The sequence below is a fragment of the Fusarium oxysporum genome, chromosome 11, assembly GCF_000149955.1.
Source record: "Fusarium oxysporum f. sp. lycopersici 4287 chromosome 11, whole genome shotgun sequence".
Lineage (NCBI taxonomy): Eukaryota > Fungi > Ascomycota > Sordariomycetes > Hypocreales > Nectriaceae > Fusarium > Fusarium oxysporum.
Genome location: NC_030996.1, coordinates 1654715 through 1678344, shown reverse-complemented (window position 1 = coordinate 1678344; position 23630 = coordinate 1654715). Strand labels below are relative to the sequence as shown.

Genomic DNA, 23630 nt, shown 5'->3' with positions numbered 1-23630 from the left:
GAGAGTTACATGTGCTGCCCCCACTGTCGGGGAGGGGAAGCCCGAGGTTCTAGACTTTGGGGTGAGAGTCAAAAGGTTCAAGAGGTCATGAGTTTTCTGGTTAAACGATGCGGGAAATACTATGCCATTTGCTTGAATTGCATGTCTTCTCTGTATGTGTTGTTCTTTGTCCGGCTTGACTGACAAATTGTTCCACTAATCAGAAGGCGAAAGACAGTCATACCGTGATTTGACTGGTGGATGTTGTGTCGTGATGGCTTGAGGGCTGAAAGACATACAACTGACAACATGTCCAGCTCGCACACTATTGCAAACATACGATTGTATGCAACTTCTGTACTTATGAGTGCTAGAAATTGACGATGCATTTTTGAGCTCATTTCAAGGTTCACAGTGCTGTTGTGCCGACACAGATGGATCGAGAAGTTGAGAGTGCTGAAGGTCTAGGGTTGGTGGCTGACCGTTAGCGGCGACAGTCATTGGTGAGTGCCTCGTTCGAGCCATCAGCAACACAACCAACACGGCGCCCGCGGGCTGCACAGAGATTTGACCTCTGATCAAGATATGCAAATCTCGGTCAAAGGTAGGAACTCATTACTATATGCCTTCATGAAGTTGATTCGAGTTTTTTACCATCTTTGTTCGAGGTCTTACGCTTCTTATACCATCTTCCCCAGGTACCTTGCTCAAATCTATGGCATTGACGCGATACCAATCCATCACAGACACCCCTTCTTCGACAAAGAAGATTGCTTTTGCTATCACGGAATGCTGACAGCGTATAAATTTAGACAAACACGATTGCATTCTGTTATTGTCGTTTACCGATCACGGTCATTTGAGAACGTTGAGTAATAGCATGAGCTTATTATCTACGCTATCAACGAGTCACTCAACACCACCGCCGCAAACAAGCAACAAAAAAAGATGAACACGAACGCCATTCTCGTATGCTAGGCTCGTTGCTCCTCGAGAGAAGAATCTGCCATTTTAGCGCCACTGTTTAGGCCATGTCTCTGCATCTCACGACGCGAATTTCAACCATCGTCTACGGTCTCGCACACTTCGCCCTCACCACGAAAGCACTCAGATTTTCAAGGATCGAGCGCGCCTATACGGGAGAGGAAGCACTGTAAGTGTTGGACCACGTCGAGCGTCGAGGGCTCAAGAGACGTGGGAGACCCATGCCTGGTGTGTTGATCGGACTGGGTCCTGTATAGATAAAGACATCATACAGAAGGCCACCGAAAGCACATCCCATGAAGGGCGCCACCATGGGGATCTGGATTTCACCGTCAGTTGATATTGACAGTCGAGGTATTGTTGTTGGACTCACCCAGAAGTAGTACCCGCCTGCAGACCAAACCTCACTTCCATACCCGATCATGTACGAAACCAGACGAGGTCCAAAATCACGAGCCAAGTTGATGGCATAACCAGTCTCCCAACCAAAGCAAGCACCAATTCCAAAGATCAAGAAGAACAAGCCAAGTGGCATCAAAGGACCAGCACCGATGTTAGCGCTATCAGCCATAGCGAAAATGACAAACTGCAAAATCGTGCTGGCGATGAATTCAGAGAAGAACATGCCAGTGCGTGTCATGAATTCCGCGGGATATGTGCAGAAGACACCAGCGGTTGCATTCTCGCCAATCACTGTTCGAATTCCTGGACCGCCTTCATAAGCATCAAAGGCAGACTTGTAGTTGCCATACACGACGGCAGCAGCACACATGGCTCCAAGGACTTGGGCGACGGCATACACAGGGAACTTTCTCCAGGGATGACCTCTGAATATACAGTTGGCGAGAGTGACGGCTGGGTTCAAGTGACCACCTGATTTACCGCCAACGTATACTCCAAGCATGACACCGAGACTGATTCATGTCAGTATGGGCTCAATTGGCCGCGGCAATAACGACTTACCCCCATCCCCACGAGATACTCTGGTAATCACCCTTGGTTCCTCGACTGAGAACAACCTGAGCAACGACACCGTCACCAAAGAGAAGAAGAATGAAAGTACCAAAGAATTCTGAAAAGGCATCTTGGCAGTACTCTCTCACTCGACTCCAAGCATACTGCTCAGGCGGGGGAGGAATAGTGGGCGGTTCACTCGGAGCCTCACTGTACTTTTCATTCTGGCTCATCTCGACTTTAGTGGGGATAGAAGATTTGTGCACAGAAGATTCAGAGATGGAGTCGTTCATGGTAGGGATAGGCATCCTAGAGTGAGCCTGTGAAGATGATCTTGAGACAGAAAGAGGAGAAGTTTGGCGGATGCAAGAGAGACAGGTTACACTGAGAGGATTGGCGTCATAAAGCATCTCTGGGGATCACGTTACAATTTATGGTCAGCAAACGAACGAAGCCTGGGTGTCTTTTGCCCCTCATCTCATCCCAAGAGAGGATCCTCTTTCTTGCTCTCGGCCTCGGTATTTGCAAACACCACCCTTTACATGCAAAGCATACCGAAGCCCGCGAGACTCCATGGTTATCAGAAATCACCAACGAGTGGGCTTTGCAAGCATGCCGATCCGCCACTGCGTTAGGAAAGAGGAACGGACACGGGGAGACACAGCGACTACACCCGATGAATCGAACCATGGTGCGGGCGATACGAAAGCTTGGACGGCGGCGGTGCAGAGTGCCAACGAAATGCCGCTCGGCGGCACACACCGAGAGAGAAGAAAAGAGACGGGCGTTCAGACGTGGATATCACCACCGAAGTATCTGCTCTGATCAGGTTGCTTACACCGAAGGCCAGGTGGGATGGAGGGGGGCACGTTCGAGACTTGTGTTCGCATATTTACTCCACTGTCCCAGCCAAACCCCGGATCGTCGTGCGAAAAGAGAAAAGGATTTGCACATCCGCTTGACCGAGGTTGGCTTGGCTAGGAATTAAGGTATGGTCAAGGTGTATTAATCCAGACCCGCAGATATGCGCCCAGTCGAGCTTCTGGAACATGACTGCGGGGAAACGTAACATGACGACCCCTCTCTTTTCCTCAGATGTACACCGGTAGGTGTTGGTTCTGGGGTTTCGCTTGCTAGATCCCCGATGGTTGTCTTGTGACATGGGCCTGTATTTCGGTATCAACAAGCCGAGGCTTAGCTTACAAGCTACATCAGGAAAGTGACGTTGGTTTTTGTGTATTACAAGGGTGTGCGTGAGACGAAAAGGCCAATTTGCCAATGCTGTGAAGGATTTCGATACCCCGCAGATTATCCAAGGGTGGTGGAAAATGCTTCCCCGAGATGCCTTTACATCTGAAATCTCGGTGTTTGTTGCGATCAGTGAGCCCGAGATGGGAGATACTTAAACATCCCAGAGAATTGCCAATCTGATACGCTTTTGATCCTGCAGTCCCCAATCAATTTGCTGTTGTTGTCGTCCCTTCTTTTTGCTCCTCCAAGTCACTGTTGCATTCGCGCTCCCCGGATCTGACACCTTTCCCCGCAATTTCACTGCATCCCCATCTCTCACTATGCCTATGCTCAACGGAAAACCGAATCCTACCTTTATTGGTGCCATTGATCAGGGTACGACAAGTTCTCGCTTCCTGATCTTTGACACCAGTGGCGAGGTTGTAGCTACTCATCAGCTTGAATTCAAGCAATACTATCCTCATCCTGGGTAAGTTGGTCCACTATGTGATACGTGAATGATTGTTGATGTTTGGTTTAGATGGCATGAGCATGATCCTGAAGAGCTCATCAGCTCGGTTGAGCAGTGCATTGATGGCGCTGTAGAAGCCTTTGAAGGTCAAGGTCACTCTCGTGAGCAGATCAAGGCCGTTGGCATCACAAACCAGCGTGAGACTACTGTTGTCTGGGACAAGACCACCGGCAATGCTCTGCACAACGCCATCGTTTGGACAGACACACGATCAAAAGATCTTGTTCGTCGTCTGAAGCGTCGTCTTGGCGCGAGCGAGTTGATTTCGAGATGCGGAATTCCTCTCTCCACATATCCCTCCGTTAGCAAACTTCTCTGGCTTCTTGAAAATATTCCCGAAGTCAAAGATGCTTATGAGCGTGGTGTTCTGGCTTTCGGAACGGTAGACACTTGGCTTACGTACAAGCTCAACGGCGCAACGGACCGAGATGTCTACGTTTCTGATCCGTCAAATGCGTCGAGAACCATGTTTATGAATCTCGAGTCTTTGCAGTATGACGAGGATATTCTAGACTGGTTCAGAATCGATGACAAGAAGCTTACGCTGCCAAGAATCGTGCGGTCGTCTGATAGCAAGGCGTACGGCACACTTGCTAAGACCTCGCTCAAAGGCGTCAAGATCACTGGATGTTTGGGCGACCAGTCTGCAGCTCTTGTTGGACAGAAGGGATTCACCCCCGGTCTCGCCAAGAACACATATGGCACAGGCTGCTTTCTGCTCTACAACGTTGGTTCCAAGCCCGTGATCTCAACACACGGACTTCTCACAACGGTGGCCTTTGACTTTGGCGAGGGCAACACCATGTACGCCCTCGAAGGCAGCATCGCCGTCGCGGGCTCAAGCGTCAAGTTTCTCGTTGACAACTTTGGCTTCATCGAGTCGTCAGCCAAGCTCAGCGCACTCGCCGAGACGGTGGAAGATAATGGTATGTCTGTCTCATCATCATATGCCGAGTCCGCTGACCCATGTAGCGGGATCAAAGCCCGCGCGGAGAGAATCGTGGCCAGATTCCCGACGGAGCTTATCCACCATCCAGAAGATCCTGACAGCCCCGACTTTGAAGTAGATACAATCTACTCGAGGATTTTAGACTCGATGGAGAAGGACAGCGGACATGCGCTGACCGAGCTGGCCGTCGACGGTGGCATGTGCAACTCGGATCTCATCATGCAGGTACGTAAAGGAATTCTCTGCAAACCCTTGCTTTTCTTGATCTCGTGGCAGTGGCTTAGACGTTGCTAACACTTTTTTCTCAGACCCAGTCTGACCTTATTGGGATCCCTGTCAACAGACCCGGCATGCGTGAGACAACTGCGCTAGGTGCAGCTATCGCGGCCGGCTTCGCCGTCGGCATATGGAAGAGCTTTGATGAATTGAAGGAGGTGAATACCCAGGGTCGTACCATCTTTAAACCGCAGATCGCCGAGGAAGAAGCGACAAAGCGGTTTAGTCGTTGGACCAAAGCCGTCGAGATGTCCAAGGGATGGGCCAACGAGTAGTTGATTTGCTTTTTGTTTGTTAGCTCTTTAGTTACATTAGCTTGATTAGGTCTGATCTGTACTAGTATGTTTTACATGGATGGTCTGAAATACTGCTGCCTGATGGAACACCATATGCGCCAACCTGTACGAAGAAGGTAACCAAATAAGCCCGACGTACAGTAGCGTCTACCACTCCCACGAGGAAATAAATATGGAACTTGGCTTGTTCTGGAACAACCACTAGACTCTTTGATGATCGTACCATAAGCGGCTCCGCACTTTTATTGTTATTTCCGGGGGAGGGGGGATCTGTAGACCATCTCGAGGTGTGGCATCCATCACAGGGTGCAGTTTGCTAAAGAGTCAAGGATCGGAATGTTTGTCGTCAAACCCCCGAGTGATCCGGTGCCATTGGAAGAAAACATATTTCCCTCATTTGCCGGTGTTTGTGGCCCGAACATGCACATGTCACATGCGTAACGGCAATGCAAGGTTAACCATAGATAGAAGGTCTTTGTTGAAACCGTGACATGGATAGAGGTCCTTGTCAACCAACAGCAGCACGTAAGGTACTTGGCTTTTGGCTAGACAGGGATATCGCCTGCAACGTTCGGGCCTCTTGTCCACATGCATTTCTACTGGACCGTGACTACTGTTTTACAGTGTCGTAGTTCCATTGCATTGGCACTTGAATTGAATGGTTACACTTGATGCAGCGATATTGTCTTGGTGTTCGGTGCTTTTTGCTTATTACTGGATGGATTTAGCGCTTCTGCTTGGCCATTGACTTCACTAGACCCAGTATTAGTCAACTAAACCATTCTCCACTCCGTCACACCTCCAGATTTTCTCTTCCCCTTCCCGCGGCTCGGCCTTACTCCGTCGCATCTCATAATACCCAACAACACGTTCTCACCTCCACTAAAAAACGATAACAGACCGTGCAAGGTTTCTGCTTATTCCTTTCCCCAGTAGTTTGTTTCCCCAGACTGCGGAGAGAGAGAGAGAGATCGACATGCCATCCACGTCAATGAGCGGACCCTCAATCGCTGAGGAAGAGGCAAATTCGACTCTGAGCAACGACGATGGGTCCAGCGGCGACGAGTCAAGAATGACCAGCGCCGGGCCCAATAAGAAGCGGAGGAGGGAGAAGCATCAAAAGATTTCGTATGTACGCTCCGTAATGCTGTGAGAATTTGTGTCTAAATGTGGTGATAGGTGTGAGATGTGCAAGGCGCGTAAGGTGAAATGCGATCGGGCTGAGCCTGCGTGCTCGTGGTGCGCGAGACATAATAGAGCTTGTGTTTACCTTGAGAGGCAAAAACCAGGTGCTGGGCGCAATGGATTTAGCATTGAGCTTGAGGCAAAGGTCAACAGGATTGATGCGCTGCTTCAAGCGTTGGGGAGGCGAGTGGAGGAGCATATCGTTCAAGATCACTCCTCAGTCGGCTCCCCGGGTGTATCGCCATCAATTACCAATGGATATGGGCCGGTGCAAGTGGATGGGAGACCTACGCCGAATACAAGTCTCCCAAGACAGTCGTCCTTCTCGCAGGCGAGATCGCCAGGCATCACAAGTCCATGGCAGCCGGTAAACAACCAGAACAATATCCAATCGCCAATGCAGGCTCAGCAAGGCGCCAGTGCACCGACACCCAGTCAATCAAGCACTGCGCCAAATCCAACTGGCGTAAGGCGAGATCCACCGTTTCAGTCGTACACGATTGATCTACCGCCGCACGACATCATCTACAGCTTGGTAGATCTCTACTTCAAGCACTGCAACACGTGGTGTCCTATCCTTGAGCGGAAGACCATATTCGCGACCTTCTTTGGCTCAACTTCGATGGAGGAAGCGGATAGGATATTACTCTACGCGATTGTGGCTACTACGTTGCGCTTCCTCAAAGATCCGAGGTTATCACCGGAGATGAGTTCATATTATCACAAGGTAGCGAAGCACACAGTCCAGTTGTACGCCATGGAGCATACCACCATACCTGCGATGAGAGCTCTTGTCATCATTACTCTCGACGAGCTGGGAACCTCCAATGGGCCAAGAGGTTGGAATCTTCTGTCTCTACTAGCGCAGAACGTCAGGCAGCTGGGTCTGAGCGAGGAAAGCAGCGTCTTTCTATCCGCGGATGCTTCCGAGGTTACACGTACCGCTTCATCTCACAGAGTCACTGCTGGAAAACCTGAATCTTGGATCGAAGACGAGGGACGAAGGCGATTGTACTGGATGATCTATGTACTAGATCGATACGCAACAATCGCAACACCAATCTTTGGCTTCATCCTCAACGACACAAAGATAAACCGCTTCCTCCCCTGCTCATATGATCTCTTCTCAAAAAACGTCCCAGTTGAAACTCGCTCTTTGAGTCCCTACAACGAAAAACAATCACCAATAATGACATATCTTGTCAACAAACCCGAAAACCTCGGCAGTTTCGCCTACCATTGTGAGATTCTTGTTATTGTGAGCAGAATCCACGAGTTTCTCAAAACACCCGTGGATGTCACTTCATCAAGCGACATGGCTGAATGGCGCAACACATATCGCAATCTGGACAGGACGCTGGATGGTTGGCTGCAGAGTTTACCGAGCGAATATAGCAAGATATCGGCTCTTTGCCATTCTGACCCTGCGAGTCGCGTGGCGAATTGGTTCATGCTGCATAGCGCGTATGTCACGGCTGCTGTGAGACTGCACTCTTCAGCGGCGTATCCAACAGTTCGTTCTCACATTTTCGTTCCTTCGCATTACGCCATGCAGAGATGTTTATCTGCTGTGCAGAGTTTGGGGGATATTACCAAAGATGTTCTTGAAGCTGATGGCCTGAACCTGCTTGGCCCCTCATTTGCCTTCTCGCTTTGGGTTGCGGCGAGATTGCTGCTTGTTCATGCTGCGACGGTTGGATGTCCTGTGGACTCGCAGATTGACTTCTTCATCGATACGTTGCGTGATGTTGGGCAACACTGGGAGGTTGCGAATAATTACTCCAAGATTCTTCATCGTGTTGTTCAGAGGGCTCGACAGGGCGATATGAACTTTTCAGCTATGCGAAGGTAAATTCAAACATTTACTGCATGTGACATCTCAACTAACGATCATAGGAGTGCATATGACCTAGTTACCCTTACATCAACAGCCCGACACTCCGGCCTTGAACCGACATCAACACAAGCTACGTCTCTCAGCGAACTTGACAGCATCGACGTCTTTGAGTTCTTCAACTGCCCCCGAGTGTCAGCAACTTCGAATAGCCAGTCACAGTTGCAGTTACAGCCGATGCGGGAACCAACCAGAAACAACGGAGTGCCCGATCCGGAGGCTGATTGGTTGGCCTTTGGATCTCCATTCAATCAGGTGTAGGGGGGAGTTCGCTTCGTTTCGTTCAATTCAGACCATTTGAGTGCCTCGCGGCGCGTGCAGCCTTGTCTTTAAAGCGGCATCTTGCTTTGAAATATTACACATATGTTGTCTAGTCGGAAATGAGAGTCTGAAGTTCTGTAAATAGCCGAGCATAATGATCTGCGTCACTTGAGTCAAACATGATCCGGACTGGGATCCCCAGCAACATGATCTGCAACGATGGAACAGTCTGTTAACTTCACCCTATCCGTGCATTTTCTGCTCGCTTCAGCCCATCGTCGATCCCATAACTCAATCGGATTGTGACGGGGGCCTCAGGTCAACCTCAAAGTCAATCCAGCCCCAAACTCAAACTCAGCCTCCCATGCCAAGCACAACTACATTCCAACGCGCGAATCTTGACGAATATTGTTTCAGGTCATAACATGTAATCATTCATCGTATCAAAATCGTTTCCGGCATACAACTCATCGCAATCGCAGGTGCCGAGACATAAATACAAACGCCCAAACTCAGAACTCCAGAATCATAAACCTAACTATCCCAAATAGCACCATAAGCTGGAACACCACGCGTTTCCAAACCATAAACCACCTTTTTCGTAATCTTCTCATTCGCAATAATGATAACTGCTTCAGCTTTGAAGCCCTTTACCAGATTGTAGCCCATCTTTACCAAGTCAGGTCTCCCGAGCTTCTTAGTATCGTGGATGACCGCGTTGGGAATGCGCTCGCTGATAGTCTGGCAGATTTCTTCCCCAAAGGTTTCTTCGGGGTTCTTGGTTGACCAGATGAGTTGTGTTGGACATGTTGGGTTTTGAATGTGTCCGAGAACAGGACCGATCCCGGAGCCTGTTGCGATCAAGACGACGCGGTTGAAGAGGGTTGCGATGCGCATGACGCCGCAGGTTGGGACACCGCGTGTCCAGATGTGAGAGGGGCCGTTTTGGATGGTGGACTTTGTCCAGTCGCCGGCGTTGGAGACGACAAGGGAGTAGCCCTTTGATCGACCGTTGATGGCTTCGGAAGCGGGGATGGTGGCGAAGGAATGCCACTCCTTGAGAGGTTTGTGAGACAGACGGGTGAAGGAACCGTTGACGGGAACAGTGTAGTCAAAGTGAAGTCTGATAGCGTGGTCTGAGAGTTTCTCAGCTTCAACTGGGACTTTGCGGAGGAAGCACCAGGAAGAAGCAACGCTGGCTGTCGCTACAGCAAGGAGCCAGAAAGCAGGGGACTTGACGCAGGATTCTCCAAGTGTAGTACCAGAAGGTGTGTTGTCGTGGGCTGAAAGCACGGTTTGTCCCCAGAAGAGAGCGAGCATAGTCCATCCAGCAAAGCGGTGAGTTCTCTCGAAGAGATCGTGATACCGCTTGCGGACTGAAGGCCAAGCCATTCCGATCATACCAACGAACATGGCAGATAGGATCCAAGAGATGACTTGAGAAGCGATAGATAAGCTGCCCCAGTTGGCACAGCTTCCGAATGAGCAAGCTATGTCGGCGATATTGGTTGCCAGAAGCCATGCCCCTGCGCTGACAGCCGCACCGGAGTGAACTCCGCCGAGATGGTAGATCTTTGCGCATCGGGTCCTGATAGCAAGAGGCCAGGTCTTGGGGACGCTGCAGGTGATAGTGTATAGGGCGTTGATGACGAACTCTTGACGAACAAGGACAGCTGTGGCTAGGTTGATGGCTGTGATGATACCCATCCACTCTCTGGTGATACCAGTCAGGAGGAGAGCGATAGCAGCACCGATGTTAAAGAGTCCAACAAGGGAAAATAGCCGGCGGTAAACAATGAGCAACCTATGCCGCAGTCCCCTCGCATGCTTAGGCATATCCTTCTCAGGAAGAGCCTTCTCAAGATCATACTGATGCTCATTAATAAGCGTTGTATCACTCGCATCAGAGAAAGAACTAAGCTGCGTAGCACTCGACGCATTCGAATCCATACGCGCATGTAGAACAGCAGGCTGGGGTTTCCCAACCTCCACCAACTCTCTCATTCTCAAGGATCGCTTGTCGATCTTTCCGTTTGCAGTCATAGGCAGACTTTCCAGTTGGTGGTAGTGTGTTGGCATGGCGTAGTAAGGCTGGAGGGTCTTGAGATGGGCTTCGACAACGGCGATAGGGCAGTGGCTGGGGGTGATGAAGGCGTGGATTTCATTGTTGATGAGGATAGCGGTGGTGGATTGGACAGAGGGACAGGATTTTATGCAAGCTGTTATGCCGTCGAGCTCGACGCGGAAACCTTTGACTTTGACTTGGTCGTCTATCCGGCCGAGGATGTGGAGGGTGCCGTTGGGGTTCCATTGGCAGAGATCACCGGTGTTGTACATATTTGATCTGAGTTTGAGGTCAGAATCTCTATAAAAGATCTCATGTCTTGAAAACTTACCCGTCTTGAGTGAATGGGTCAGGTCTGAACCTCTCAGCTGTCTTGTCTGGCAAGTCGACATAACCACGAGCTACGCCTGCACCACCAGCCCAAACATTACCGACTTCTCCAACAGGTACTGGTACAAGAAACTCATCTAGGATATAAACATTGTTTCCTGGTGTTGGTCTACCGATGGAGAGAGGTTGACCTGCTTGGTGCTGGTGCATGGTGTTGACGATGGTGGTCTCTGTTGGGCCATAGCAGTTGAAGTATGAGACACGAGACGCCCATAGGTCAGCGAGTCTAGAGAGGTCAGTCGAGGTTGACAAAGGGAGTGAAAGGAGGGCACTGACTGTTGAGAGCTAGGCTCTCCTGCCGTGGCAACGGTCTTAAGCCTTGGGAAGTCCTGAGGGTTCTGCTTTGAAAGAATACTTGGGGTGCAGATAAGGACGTCAATCTACCAAAGTTAGGAACAAGACCCATACTGAAAATAACCTGAACTCGCCTCTTTTAGGGCTTTTGACCAGTCAGATCCCCGCAGAACTAAGGTTCCTCCATTTGATAGACAACCAAGAGTCTCCCAAGCAGCTTTCAGCATTGTTAGCTTACTTCTTCCCCAAGAGGACTTCAAGACTTACCCATATCAAAGCTGACGTTCAACACTTGGCCAACACATGTTCCTGGACCAATACCCAGGTTGCCTGGTGCTTGGCATAACAGGTTTGTCACATTATTGTGAGTAACATCGACACCTTTTGGTGTACCTGTTGTGCCTGGTACTTATTAATCTTATGAGAATTAGTGTAAGGTACATTGACATACCTGATGTATATATCACATAGCAGCCATCCTCAGGCTTACTCACTGGAGCAAAGCCTTCGACACTTTGCTTGTTGATGTCTTCATCCTCAATGATGACAACATTTGTCACATCTGTGTTTGAGATACGGTGTGCCGTAGCCTTTGAAGACAAAGCTATCCTTCCTCCGGTCTGTTGTAACACAAACCGTAAGGTCTCATCTGCCACTACGCCTCCATCAAGAGGAACATACTGAGCTCCACAAGACAAGATAGAAAGTATACCAACCAACATACCAACACCACGCTTGACAACAAGCGGCACACGATGTCCCGGCATAACGCCCAGACTTCGTAACCGTTGCGCCAGCCGGATGCTTCGCTCAGCCAGCTCGCCATAGCTTATCTCAACAGCAGGCTCGGCAGATAGATCTCGTGCCGCAGTTGCCGAAGGCTGTGTGGTTGCATAGTGGAAGAACGCCTCTGTGACAGTTGAGAAGCTAGGCCGACTGCATGTACCTCGTGTAAACGATATTGGCACGGCAGCTCCCCGTGGGGAGGAGATGTCAAGCACAGATGATACCATGCTAAGATCTGAGGCGTGTGCAAGATAAAATGAGGATCGTCGTACAATTCCAAATAGACAGAAACTCAAATAGATTGAGTAGGAGTCAGGTCGGGGATGGCGGGAGATTGTGCATCAAAGATTTGAAATTAAGGAGTTGCATAAGAAACATCTCTCCACACACAAAAAGAAGGTCTGTTCTTAAATAAAGCCAAAGCCCTTCTCCCGCTTTTTCCTAGTCCTACCCAGCCTTCTCGTCATGCTTGGCAGGATAGACCCAACAACAGCAACCTTTTGATCGTCAACCAGTCAGCTGCCCTTTCAAGTTGCACCTCGGAGGAGTACGCCCCCCAGCCGCCCCCAAAATGCGTCTTTTTTCCTCTATCGAGATACAAGAAGGATCCGCCTTGAAACTCCGGAGTCGACCTAATACGGTAAATTTTGTTGGTAAACAAGAAACCATCTGCCAAGCTAAGGCATGTAGTTCCAGATAGCGTCGAAAAGAGGGACAACTCAACAGGTATACCGCATGACAGATGGGGCAAGATTTCGTTTGCTTTGGTCCGTTGGTCCCAGTTAGGTAAGTAAGTATGTACCTGAACTCATCGAGGTCTTTGACCGAAAGGAACAACGAGGCGTGTGATGTGGTCTGCGTGCGTATCCCTGTAGGTACAGCGTACGTACCGTAGGCCCGCAGGCCCGCATATAGAGAGGGATCTGCCATGGTCATGGTTCCGTGGCTGCGGATACAAGGGTTGACCAAGACATCTCTAGCACGCGGGTTCTGCGGGAGCTGCAGGATCTGAGTTCGGCATCTGCGAAATCTCACATGAGCCGAGATGATATGAGGTGGAGTTGGCTGTAAGCTGTGCCGCTTTCGAATGAGGTTATCCAAGATAAGCCTAAATGACAGATAGCTTACTCATCACCTATATCGTATAAAATATAAAGAAAAACAAGTATTTGACCGTTTTGAACAGGTTTTCCAAAGACTCACCGAATCTATCAGTCAAATCTTACTCAACAAAGATCATCGGGTCTAAGAGCTAAGCATGCGAACGGCTCGACACTTGGACCAAGCCAACGGAATGACAGACACCAAGATCGACATGAAAGACAGCAAACCACGAGATTTTCACCAATACTTCCCGACGTGGAATTAGTCCCCAACCACCGCCCTTTCAAAATGCCTCAGCCAACACCAAAAATATGCAGTGTCTCACTCTCTGCAGTGCAGGCTGCAGCTGCTCATTGCCTTTTTGCTGGGTTGGTCCCAGCCGTGTCTCAGTTGAATCAAAGACACTTTTGGTCCCCACTATCGATTGAGTGATCGACGCGGCTAAGGTCGCGTTATTGACGTACCCGAACTATTTGATCCAACGCAACCCGACAAGACAAGCAGCAGAGTCAATCTTGCCAAGTGCAGTGTTTTCAGCTACACTTTTTTTCTCTTACGATTCTGTCATCGATATCGATCTGATCATGGATGAGCAATTGGTCCTTGCGTCCACGCCTGCAGACGGCGTACGCGTCCTCGCGTTAAACAGACCCTCCAAGCGAAACGCCCTCTCGCAGGAGCTCATTACCGTGTTTCTGGAACAGCTGAACACGGCGTCCAGGGACGATGGCGTGCGAGTCATTGTCATCACCGGCAGCTCTTCTTTCTTCTGCGGTACTGTACCCTGGCCTACCCATGCCCATGCCCATGCCACATGAGAGAATCCACAGGCCACAGGGGTATATTCCCCGGTACTTGTCACGCTCTAGTGGCAGGGCTAAGCTGAACTGGAACTGACGTACCAATAATTTAGCGGGAGCTGATATCGGGGAGATCTCACGGCTCGATGCGGAAGACGCGCGGGGCTGCCGCTATCTGGCGGACCTTTGCTCGGGGATGCAGGCCGTGCGCAAGCCTTTGATAGCTGCTGTTGAGGGAATGGCGGTGAGTTTAGTTTTTAGTTTTTTACCCGAGGTGTTGGTTGAGGTTAGACTGACGATGATTTTGCTGGGGATTGACAGCTCGGAGGGGGCTTTGCAGCGCAGCCCCCAGATCAAATCCAATCAAACAAATTGCCAAACAAATCAATCAAATATGCCAAAATTTTATTTCAATCAAACAAATACAAAATCCTCGATTTGAAATAACATTTGATATATTTGATACACAATATGCCATCCAGCGTCCATGCTGCCAGACCGTTGACCGCGCTTTCACAGCTTACCCGGAACCTGGCTGGTGAGCGACCCCAGCCAATCAAAGTCATCCATCAAGCCTTCCATTAGTGAGCTACCCCAGTACCACGGTCAGGCTGGTGGGGGAGAAAGTAGCTCCTTAACTTTTACGTCCCGTCCTCGCGACATCAAGTCGCGTCGGTGCTAGTTTGTTTACCTTTCAACGCGTACCATTCCTCCCACGAGTCGACGCCTAACCCGATGGAATCCGACGACATCATGCTTCCTTCGCCTCCACCCTCTGCCTTTTCTTTTCTTCGACCACCGAGGAATTTGGCGAGTCAATTCGAGCTGACGACGCAGTCGGCATTGCCAGACCACCCTACTGTTGCAGATCTTCCGCGAGCAGTGTGGAGGAACAAACGATATGTTTTGGAAGAGTCCTTGTCCCGGAAGGGCTCGAAGGGCCGGAAGAGCTGGATCAAGCGCCATGGATTTTTTCTTGTTGAGATCGACACTAACGACAGTCCTTTGAGTCCTTACTGGGCCTGTCGTTTGTGTGACGCGAAGGGTCAGCCTGAGTTCTTCGCCGCTGCTGCTACGAGTTCGGCAGCGGACCATCTCCGCAAGTATGTGAATGTGAATGTGACGTCGCGAGCTTGAGCACTATTGACCAACGCCAGGTCTCACAGGATTTTCGAGAGCAGTCAAGCAGCTGATCCAGATCTGTCAACCGATGAATCTGAACGGCCTAAGCGACGACGCTTGCAGTACAGCGCCGTGCCGCGTGCTAGAGTCAAGATGATCCGAGAACTGAGCCTGGGACTTCTGATCAACACCAATGTTCCTTTTTCCTTCTTCAGCGATACATTCTTTCAGCAGCTCGCTTGGCAGCTTGACCCTCACCTAGCTGACCAGATACCATGGAGCCGGCAATCGATGGGCCGTTTGCTGGATGACACGTACAAGTCTAAGAAAGATGAGATCAAGCAGGAGCTCTCAGATGCCCTTACTAAAATCCATCTGGGGTTCGACCTGTGGACATCGCCTAATCGGCATGCTGTTATGGCAGTCACAGCTCATTTTCTTGACCGCCAGGGCAAGCACCAGTCGCGCCTATTGGCACTCCGTCGCCAGCTAGGGTGTCATAGCGGAGAAAGTCTTGCGGTGACGCTCGGGCAAGTTGTGCGAGAATGGAAGATAGAGGACCGAGTCGGAACCGTGATCTCGGACAACGCATCTTCAAACGACAGCTGTCTCGTGAACTTTTACGGAGATCTCGACGCAGAGATGAGTCTGGCGGACGTTCGGGCCAGACGTATGCGCTGCTATGGGCATATCCTGAACCTGGTTGCTCGCGCCTTTCTCTACGGCGAAGATTTCGAGTCTTTCGAGGCCGAATCGCAGGTATTTGATCTTCTCGGCCGGCGCGAGGATGACCTACGACACTGGAGAAAGAAAGGGCCGGTGGGAAAGCTCCACAATGTTGTCAAATTCATCAGATCTTCCCCTCAGAGGTGTGAGCTCTTCAAAAGGATCTCACGCGAGAACGACGAAGCACAAGAATACCTCTTGGCGAGTGAGTCGACGGCAGAGCTAGAGGTCGTAATGAATAACGATACGAGATGGAACTCCACTTATCTCATGATCTCTCGAGCGCTCGTCAAGCAGGGAGACATCAGGGCGTTCTTGGTCCACCCAGAAGTGGAGAAATGGCTACCGGAGGCCGACATGCTGAAGGGAGATGACTGGAGACTGTTGGCAGAAATCAAACTTATTCTTGAGCCATTCTATCTACAGACTATGAGAACGCAGGGCTGGGGCAGCGAAGGAGGTAACGGACGGCTCTGGGAAGTGATGACGGGTATGGAGTACTTGCTGGAACACCTAGAGGATCGGAAGCTGTTCCATCATGCCGTTCCAGACGAGGCAGGGGGGCAGGACACCAACTCGCAGGCCGAGCTGGCTCGAGGGCGACCAGACCGTAACCGGCAGCTTCCTGCTCGATTTAGGGATTGCGAGACGGATATCCATCCGCGAAAGTCCAGGCAAGGCCCCTTGTCAGATCGTGGCTCGAGACAATGCGATGATGGATCAGGCAAGCCATCAGGATCATTAGGAATCGATGACATGGGAAAGGATCACCGACACTATTTAAGACTGTCCATCATGACTGCCTGGCAGAAACTAAACGAGTACTACACCAAGCTTGGAGACTCACCGTTGTTCGCTGCATCCATCATCCTCCACCCATCACTCGGCATGAACTATCTGGAGGTGAACTGGGCGTCGGAAGAGCAGCTTGTGTGGGTGAGGGATGCCAAAATTGGACTGTCTGACTACTTGGACCGTTGGTACCACTGCAACCGGCCGGTGGATGAGCAGCAGAAGATGATCATGGACACATCGACATCCTTAAGCGTACCAAGGACGACAACTGAAGTTAGCGTGTTCAAGCAATGGATTAAAAGCAGGACAGCGAAGACCACGGTGATGGGGAGCGAGCTTGAGCGGTATCTGCGGCTAGAGCCGCAAGAGACTGAGGATCCAATCGAGTGGTGGATGGCTCACCAGGGACAATTCCCGATGATCAGCCAATTGGCTCTCGATATACTCGCGATACCGGCGATGGCGACTGATTGCGAGAGGTCGTTCAGCCTAGCCAAGCTAACGCTGACGACGCAGAGGCTTTCGATGACGACGGAAACGCTGGAGAAGTTACAATGCCTTAAGAACTGGGTCAGACATGGTGCGGTGAAGCTAGGGGCGACAATAGGTGGGGGGGAGGAGGTCCAATGGGAGATTGGAGATGTTAGCATGGAAGCATAGAGAGTCAGATTTGAAATATTTGAAATATTTGAATAAATATTTCAAACAACAAATCCAGTCTTGAGAGTTATCAAATATCTCAAATATGACCCCGGATTTGATTTGTTTGATTTGAGGGCAGCGCTGGGGCTTTGAGCTTGCTCTCATGGTGAGTTGAGCTTTTTCCTTTCCGTGGACGGAACCCGTGGGTTACTGACGTCTCACAGTGTGACCTGATCTTTTCCGCGGACGGAAGCCACTTCGGTCTTCCAGAAGTGAAGATTGGTCTCATCCCTGGCGCTGGTGGTACACAGCGTCTGACCAACGCCGTAGGAAAGTACAAGGTATTTCCCTCCCCCCAAACCTCGTGTTTCCTTATGCTGACATGCGTTATATAGGCCATGCAGATGATCCTCCTTGGCCAGCCCATATCAGCGGAGGAGGCCCGGTCCGTGGGTCTTGTCGCGCAGCTGTATGAGAGCGGCAAAGTCCTCGAGCACGTTATGAAGGATCATGCATCGACGCTTGCGGCCCTGAGCCCCACGGCGCTGGGCTTGGCTAAAGAGGCTATTTGTAGATGTAAGTAGTCATCATGTAGTTCGCGCGTCACGTTGACTAAGATGTTCATTATAGCTGATGATTTGGGGGCCGATCATGAGTTTGAGAGGAGTTTGTATTACTTTGCGTTTGGGACGGGAGATAAGCGAGAGGGTGTCAAGGCGTTCTTGGAGAAGAGGAAGCCAGAATGGGGGCCTAGGTAACTGTACGCGTTGGTCCTTCTGTAAAGTGGAAGTATATGCATGACGCGGTGATGATAGTTAACGTTCAAAGTGTATGCTTCTGTTGAGAGATATCATTGGTGCGCGGCATATGCCTGTATTCTCTTGGAAGATCCCGTGCTGCCAAGCTTTGCTGTCAGTTGACGATATTGTCGATCATTGATTATCAATCGTCCAGTCTGGTTGGCCCCAGTCGAATCTCATTGCTCAGCTCTCACATTTTCAGGCTCGGCATTGAGGTTGCCAACCTGCCAATACTTGTGTACATAGTCTGCTGCTCCTGCACTGATTATTCGTTCTTCTTAGATGTCAGGCTTTGGCATTGATACGTTCACTCCTGTCTCAAACCCCCTCATGAATGTCAGGTGACTACATGCTCATGTCAACGTGTACGGATATTATGCGCTACTAAACGCCGCCCCGTCTCGCCTCGGTGGACGACATACGCAAGTCAAGCTCGGAAGCCATTCCACAGATTCTACAGCATTTTTCAAGCCTCATGCAACGGTGGGCCATGACTGCAGAGGAAAGGTGATGCAGTGGCCCAGGGTTGGACCGGATCTGTTGAACAAAACTAGCTGCATGCCAACACATGGTCCGGCACGGCACGTATAATCGAGATGTAAATCCAGTCTCGACCAACAGCCTTGAGAGGTTTCTTTGATTTGCTGTCATGACAAGGATCCTGTCAAAGCGTGCATCAATACCCTGTTGGCACAAACGCTAAACCGTTGTCAACCAACAATAGTTCTCGTGTCCATGTACGGGCTTGATGCCACGATATGAACTGATGAAATGCCCATGGATCAACACAACAAGCTGAGTAACTCACGTAGAATCATTATATTTCCCCATGCAAAGTCGTACGATTTATACTCCAAGCTAAGGTGATCCTCCCGCATCTCATCGCCTTAATCAACGCCACGCCGCGACTAGGTAGCAATAGCTCGTGGTGAGTCCTGGTATAAACTCAATTCGTCATTGGTGGGTGCACTTAAATGCCCAGGGTATCTTGTTCGCGTATGTTGATTGACTCTTTGGACAAGCTTTCGATAGTCTTCAATGTAACATCCATTAATGCAGCCTTGAACCTTAAATAAATGAAAACGACCTCTCTCTGAACCGTGCCTTTACCGATAAGTTGTTGCCGTGGCGGGATGTCACTGCGGATAGAGCGCTTTTAAAATTATTCTGATATTGATACTATGTTTAGATTTGTACCCCAATTCATAGGTGATCGTCAACTATATAAGTGAAGAAAGTAAGAGAGAATCCCTTTCAGGTTTATCTTCCATACTGATCAGCAGAAACCGAGTTCATAAACGTAGTACCAGCCAGCCGGAGAGTATCAGGCTGAGCCACCGATCCATTGGGATTGAAGTAGAAGTGTTCGCCGTAGCCGCCACCATTGTTGAAAACAGGCCACTCGGGAACACCGGAAACTGCAAAGGTTAGTTTGATATCGTACATGTAGTGGACATAAAAAACCTACTTCCGTGTTCGTTGGGGTTGAGCTCGGTGATGAAGCTGATCCACATATGGCTCACAAGCTTGGCAAGGTCGAGAACCTCCTTTGATGCGTTGACAAGAGGGCCTTGACCCTTGCCGTAGCCTTGGCCGAGCAAGTTGTAGAAGACGTAAGCGACCTCGACAAAGTGAGGAGTCCCGATATAGTCGGCTAGAGCCCATGTCAATCAACACAAATCAGCCCAAGTGTATGAGGGATATACTTACGCATGTTGGGGTTGGGGGACTCGAACAGGTACGCATATGAAGTCACGTTATGCTTAGACCAAGCATCAGTTCGTGCACGTCTCCACGACATGAAGAGCTGGTCACCCTGCAGAGCAGCCCATCTCTTATACTGCTTCTTGACAGCAACTCTCCCCTGTAAAAATTCTTTCTTGGCACGCACTGTTAGTGCCGTGTTAGGAGCGGGATTTTCTGCAGGCCACGCGACCACACAAAACTGCGGGGATGCTATCGGCTCCCTAACAGCAGTTTTCAGAGAAGGAATTTTGGAGAGTTCGCCTTCTCTGACAACACCTTTGTCGGATCTAATGGCGGCACCTCAGAACCAGAACGCCTTAGATATCGGAGGACGATGCCCATGGCATCGGTAGCGACATCCTCCCGATCAACGACGCCGATTGCGATGGGTTTTTCTCCTTTGAAGGCAAGCCGCACCGTCGGCCTCTGATTCCTTCCCGAGGTTTTTCCCTGCCGCCGCGACAGTCGACTACGAGCTACAACTTGGTTACTGGAGATTGTGGACTGCGTCGGCAGATGTAGTGATGCGCGAGAGAATTCTGGTCGGTGGAAAAAGTTCGACAATAGATTGCCCCCGAACCCGCTGACGGGTGACGGGCTTGAGAAATACAGCACCTTTTGTGCCATTGGTATGCTGGATGGTGAAGGAAGCGGGGTTTCCCTGTACCTAGCTAGCTCAGCACGTCTTTTGCTCCAGTAGGAGATCTGGCTTCGTTACAGCCACCCAGACGAAAAATATACAAACAAACAAACAAACTGCTTCTTGACAGGATCACTAGACTTGTAGCGGTAACCGGAGGGGATTCCGAGAGCATCGATGTTGGGATACAGAGCCAAGAGTGTGTCAATAGTATCAGCATCAAGTCCAGTTGATCGAAGGCGAGTATCAGCCTCTTCAGTGGAGTCGACACCAGGCATGCCAAAGAAGCTACCCTCATCAGCATTGGTTCCAGCCATGAGAGGCACCTTGGTGAAGTTTCCGTTGGCGAGAAGCTTGGAGGGATAGTCAGGGACAAAGTCATCGTCAACGACAGGGTAGAAGCTGCCCTGGATCTTGGTGCTCGTGGCGTTCAGCTTCTCAAAGGGGACTTGGCGGAGGCAAGCAAGCTTATCGGACTCCTTGTCGCAGCCAACTGCCTTGACGATAGTGTCGTAACGCTGCTGAGGTGCGGTGTAGTTCTTCATATCAGTCCCATCAGCTCCAGATTCGGCGATGATACCACGGAACAGCCCCTCGTCAACGCCTCCGTAAGCCATGGCTTGGTAGCCGACATTGCCTCCACCGGCACTCTCACCGAAGATGGTGACCTTTGAAGGGTCACCGCCAAAGGCAGCGATGTTCTCCTTGACCCAGTGCAGAGCAATGCGCTGGTCCTTCAAGCCGAGGTTAGCAACTCCGGCATCGAGGATGTCCTTGCTGGCCATGAAGCCCCAGAAGGAAAGTCTGTCTGTTGATTGTTAGTAAGAGGTCTAATTGGCATTAGGTGGTCGGCTTACAATCGACGGAGACTCCGATGAAGGGCTTGCCCATCTTGACGGACTCCTCTACCATGAAGCTCATATTATAAACGCCGTTGGCGCTAAAGTCCATGGTCCAACCTCCACCGTGGATAAAGACACCAACTGGGAGTTTCTCCTTCTTGTTGCCCTTGGACATAGCGGGTCTGACGATGTTCAAAGTCAAACAGTCCTCGCTGAAGGTCGCAGGACCCTGATCAGGGCTGTTCTACACAATGTCAGTGAGGCTTCACATGAACATGAGAGAGAAACTCACCCCGTAGCCAACACAAGAGTCAGCATACTTGATGACCTTCTTGACCTTGAAAGTCTCGTTCAAAGGCTGAGGATTCTGAAGACGAAGTTGGCCGACAGGAGGTTGAGCAAAGGGAACACCGAGGAAGAGATCTTGATCTAATCCAGTGACATATTTGCCCTCAAGAGTACCATTCTTAACTCGCACCGAAGGTGCTTGTCGTCCAAGAACGCCTTCAGTGAGAAGGGCGACCGCAGTGACCAGTTTCAAGAGAGAAGGCATGGTGAAAAGAAGGCTTGGCGTGACACTTCTCAAGTCTCAGAACCATCTCGTCAGTGGAACTCGAGATTATTTATTTATTGCCACGGGCTTGGTAAAATCACGGTCTTGGTCTTCCCGTTGACCAAAGCTCCGGTTAGAACGCCCTTGAGCGGAGAATAGAAACGTCATGCGGAACAATTCCCAGAAAATCCATCAAAATCCTCAATGCATCACGTATACTATCAACCAGGATACCACGCTACAACCATGCCATTCCCTATTTCGACCACAATTCCGAATATTCACGTTTGCCGAGGTCAACTGCCGTTCGCCTTTCGCTGAATCGTAGTCGAATGATGCACGCAAGAGTATTCCCCATGGGGAATCGCAAATAAACAACATGCGGGGACCCTTTGGAAATTTGGATGGCAAAACATCGGGAGACTTGAAACCCCGGATATATCGATGGGGAACCACAAACGGGCCGTTAAGGTTCTTGTGATCGGACCGTAATTGGCAGCTCGACCACTAGTGATGGAACCATGGACCTGGAATTGGCCGAGGGGACTTGGCCGATACTACCCTCGTCATGATTATAACCAGTCATGATCGTAAATCCCGTCGGAGTTCACGACTCGTGGGTAAAGTGAATGTCGTCTATTCTGCAGGTCAAGATGGTACAGCCAATAAGTGATGTGTATTTCTCCCCAAATTCTCGCCTGCAATGTAACGCTGGCTGAACTATTCTAAGAGTACTGAACTTCGATGCTGAACTGGTCATTTTTGTCATCAATCAACGTGACCTTGACTCCCCAATCCGAGGCCTCAAACGACTTCTTCCCATTCATCGACAAAGTCCCGTCGTTCAATGGTTCCGCGCCATTGTCATCCCCGCAGCCGTTCGATCCGGGCGTTGCATCCAAGACCTTGATCGAACCCTCCGACGTGGCTAGCGTTGTATCAACGGTGTACAGAAGAACTCCCGGTGCGCAAATATTTCCATCAACGCCTTTCGCAACACGAGCCTCAACAACCAAAGCAGAAGTGTCGCTCTGAGCAACGACTACAGCCTTGACACCGCCCTCAACTTCAACGGGAGTCAACGTATGCTTTGTCGTGCCACGTTCAAGAACGCAGTCAATGGCCTCATCGGCCAACCATCCAAGTCTCCGTTTATTCCAAGCAAAGAAATCAGGTGCTACTCCTCCCACATTTCCCGTGATACTCCATCCTCCAGTGTAGTAGCCAGTCGGCAGGTCCGGCGTACTAGGGTAGTAGTCGGGCAAACATATCGAGTGACCTGTCTCGTGATTGACCGCCTTATAGCCCCACGAGGTGTAGGGATCGGCGCCGAAAGTGACAGCTCTTCTGGAGACGAATTTCCCATTCCGTGTAGAGACGCTGAAGCTGGATCCGAGTGATCGGGTCATCTTGTCATGGTTGCGTGTTGTCGCGATGTAGAGAATGTCCGTCTCGGCTGGTGGTGCTCTCGTGCCGTTGCTTGTATATGCGTCAAGAGCATCTTGGATATAAGATAGATGCTGTTCAGCACTGAAGCCTTCTTCCCATCTATAGGATGCTGCAGATTTAGGCATGCCCTCTGACTCTTGCTATCGGACTGTGTTCAACTGTATTGAGGAGTTGATGGATAGCTTGATTGAGACTTCAGAACAGCCTTGTAGGTAGAAATAGCACAAGCTTCAGGTGGCTTGTAAGGCAATCCAACTGATGTTGGCTCGTTACAGACTTTGATTCATCTCAACACGAATTTCTCTCCAAGCTCAGAGCTGTTGACCATGATACTGT

The 23630-nt window shown here is 50.2% G+C and overlaps 8 protein-coding genes across 18 annotated transcripts; 4 read left to right on the top strand and 4 right to left on the bottom strand.

Moving 5' to 3' along the window:
- The first annotated feature begins 27 nt into the window (after window positions 1-27).
- FOXG_10000 (glycerol kinase) lies at window positions 28-5271 on the top strand. 9 transcript variants are annotated; one of them, XM_018389240.1, is made up of 7 exons: window positions 106-152; window positions 218-323; window positions 376-583; window positions 792-1294; window positions 1347-3637; window positions 3689-4853; window positions 4937-5241. In XM_018389240.1, the coding sequence occupies exons 5-7, from the start codon at window positions 3489-3491 to the stop codon at window positions 5177-5179; spliced, it is 1557 nt and encodes a 518-aa protein (XP_018247463.1). In that variant the 5' UTR covers window positions 106-152; window positions 218-323; window positions 376-583; window positions 792-1294; window positions 1347-3488; the 3' UTR covers window positions 5180-5241. The 9 variants fall into 9 exon arrangements, with proteins under 9 accessions (XP_018247459.1, XP_018247458.1, XP_018247457.1 ...); XM_018389236.1 differs by having other exon boundaries at window positions 28-152; window positions 214-583; window positions 792-3637; XM_018389235.1 differs by having other exon boundaries at window positions 28-583.
- Window positions 311-2711, bottom strand: FOXG_10001 (aquaglyceroporin like protein, other eukaryote). 2 transcript variants are annotated; one of them, XM_018389243.1, is made up of 3 exons: window positions 1927-2711; window positions 1337-1877; window positions 311-1282 (listed from the first exon to the last, which is right to left on the bottom strand). In XM_018389243.1, exons 1-3 carry the CDS (start codon window positions 2325-2327, stop codon window positions 1112-1114), a joined length of 1113 nt encoding a protein of 370 aa, XP_018247466.1. In that variant the 5' UTR covers window positions 2328-2711; the 3' UTR covers window positions 311-1111. The 2 variants fall into 2 exon arrangements, with proteins under 2 accessions (XP_018247466.1, XP_018247465.1); XM_018389242.1 differs by having other exon boundaries at window positions 817-1877.
- A 572-nt stretch (window positions 5272-5843) lies between the features above and the next one.
- FOXG_09999 (uncharacterized protein) lies at window positions 5844-8794 on the top strand. 2 transcript variants are annotated; one of them, XM_018389231.1, is made up of 3 exons: window positions 5844-6328; window positions 6380-8233; window positions 8282-8794. In XM_018389231.1, the coding sequence occupies exons 1-3, from the start codon at window positions 6177-6179 to the stop codon at window positions 8538-8540; spliced, it is 2265 nt and encodes a 754-aa protein (XP_018247454.1). In that variant the 5' UTR covers window positions 5844-6176; the 3' UTR covers window positions 8541-8794. The 2 variants fall into 2 exon arrangements, with proteins under 2 accessions (XP_018247454.1, XP_018247455.1); XM_018389232.1 differs by lacking the exon at window positions 8282-8794 and having other exon boundaries at window positions 6380-8263.
- Window positions 8795-8946: 152 nt separating this feature from the next.
- FOXG_09998 (uncharacterized protein) lies at window positions 8947-13155 on the bottom strand. Its single transcript, XM_018389230.1, has 6 exons — window positions 11741-13155; window positions 11557-11691; window positions 11424-11506; window positions 11272-11375; window positions 10937-11221; window positions 8947-10884 (listed from the first exon to the last, which is right to left on the bottom strand). The coding sequence occupies exons 1-6, from the start codon at window positions 12300-12302 to the stop codon at window positions 9075-9077; spliced, it is 2979 nt and encodes a 992-aa protein (XP_018247453.1). The 5' UTR covers window positions 12303-13155; the 3' UTR covers window positions 8947-9074.
- Window positions 13156-13572: 417 nt separating this feature from the next.
- FOXG_09997 (enoyl-CoA hydratase) lies at window positions 13573-14297 on the top strand (the record flags this gene model as incomplete). The annotated part of the gene is made up of 3 exons (XM_018389229.1): window positions 13573-13953; window positions 14093-14223; window positions 14271-14297. Exons 1-3 carry the CDS (start codon window positions 13764-13766, stop codon window positions 14295-14297), a joined length of 348 nt encoding a protein of 115 aa, XP_018247452.1. The 5' UTR covers window positions 13573-13763.
- A 1764-nt stretch (window positions 14298-16061) lies between these two features.
- Window positions 16062-18022, top strand: FOXG_09996 (uncharacterized protein; the record flags this gene model as incomplete). Its single annotated transcript, XM_018389228.1, has 6 exons — window positions 16062-16966; window positions 17111-17264; window positions 17404-17430; window positions 17489-17605; window positions 17660-17840; window positions 17895-18022. 6 exons carry the CDS (start codon window positions 16062-16064, stop codon window positions 18020-18022), a joined length of 1512 nt encoding a protein of 503 aa, XP_018247451.1.
- Window positions 18023-19262: 1240 nt separating this feature from the next.
- Window positions 19263-21845, bottom strand: FOXG_09995 (uncharacterized protein; the record flags this gene model as incomplete). The annotated part of the gene is made up of 6 exons (XM_018389227.1): window positions 19263-19482; window positions 19533-19718; window positions 19775-19904; window positions 20564-21258; window positions 21308-21536; window positions 21585-21845. The coding sequence occupies 6 exons, from the start codon at window positions 21843-21845 to the stop codon at window positions 19325-19327; spliced, it is 1659 nt and encodes a 552-aa protein (XP_018247450.1). The 3' UTR covers window positions 19263-19324.
- A 725-nt stretch (window positions 21846-22570) lies between these two features.
- FOXG_09994 (uncharacterized protein) lies at window positions 22571-23419 on the bottom strand (the record flags this gene model as incomplete). The annotated part of the gene is made up of 1 exon (XM_018389226.1): window positions 22571-23419. One exon carries the CDS (start codon window positions 23417-23419, stop codon window positions 22571-22573), a length of 849 nt encoding a protein of 282 aa, XP_018247449.1.
- Window positions 23420-23630: the final 211 nt, after the last annotated feature.

Bases quoted from the DNA above. Each gene is read 5' to 3' on its own strand.
- FOXG_10001 (XM_018389242.1), bottom strand. From the start codon at position 2,327: ATGCTTTATGACGCCAATCCTCTCAGTGTAACCTGTCTCTCTTGCATC. The intron at 1,878-1,926 runs GTAAGTCGTTAT...GACATGAATCAG, and splicing joins AGTATCTCGTGGGGATGGGG to TCTCGGTGTCATGCTTGGAG.
- FOXG_10000 (XM_018389238.1), top strand. From the start codon at position 3,489: ATGCCTATGCTCAACGGAAAACCGAATCCTACCTTTATTGGTGCCATT. The intron at 3,638-3,688 runs GTAAGTTGGTCC...TGTTTGGTTTAG, and splicing joins CAATACTATCCTCATCCTGG to ATGGCATGAGCATGATCCTG. The intron at 4,854-4,936 runs GTACGTAAAGGA...CTTTTTTCTCAG, and splicing joins ACTCGGATCTCATCATGCAG to ACCCAGTCTGACCTTATTGG.
- FOXG_09999 (XM_018389231.1), top strand. From the start codon at position 6,177: ATGCCATCCACGTCAATGAGCGGACCCTCAATCGCTGAGGAAGAGGCA. The intron at 6,329-6,379 runs GTATGTACGCTC...ATGTGGTGATAG, and splicing joins GAGAAGCATCAAAAGATTTC to GTGTGAGATGTGCAAGGCGC. The intron at 8,234-8,281 runs GTAAATTCAAAC...TAACGATCATAG, and splicing joins AACTTTTCAGCTATGCGAAG to GAGTGCATATGACCTAGTTA.
- FOXG_09998 (XM_018389230.1), bottom strand. From the start codon at position 12,302: ATGGTATCATCTGTGCTTGACATCTCCTCCCCACGGGGAGCTGCCGTG. The intron at 11,692-11,740 runs GTATGTCAATGT...AATAAGTACCAG, and splicing joins CTATGTGATATATACATCAG to GCACAACAGGTACACCAAAA. The intron at 11,507-11,556 runs GTAAGTCTTGAA...CAATGCTGAAAG, and splicing joins GAACGTCAGCTTTGATATGG to CTGCTTGGGAGACTCTTGGT.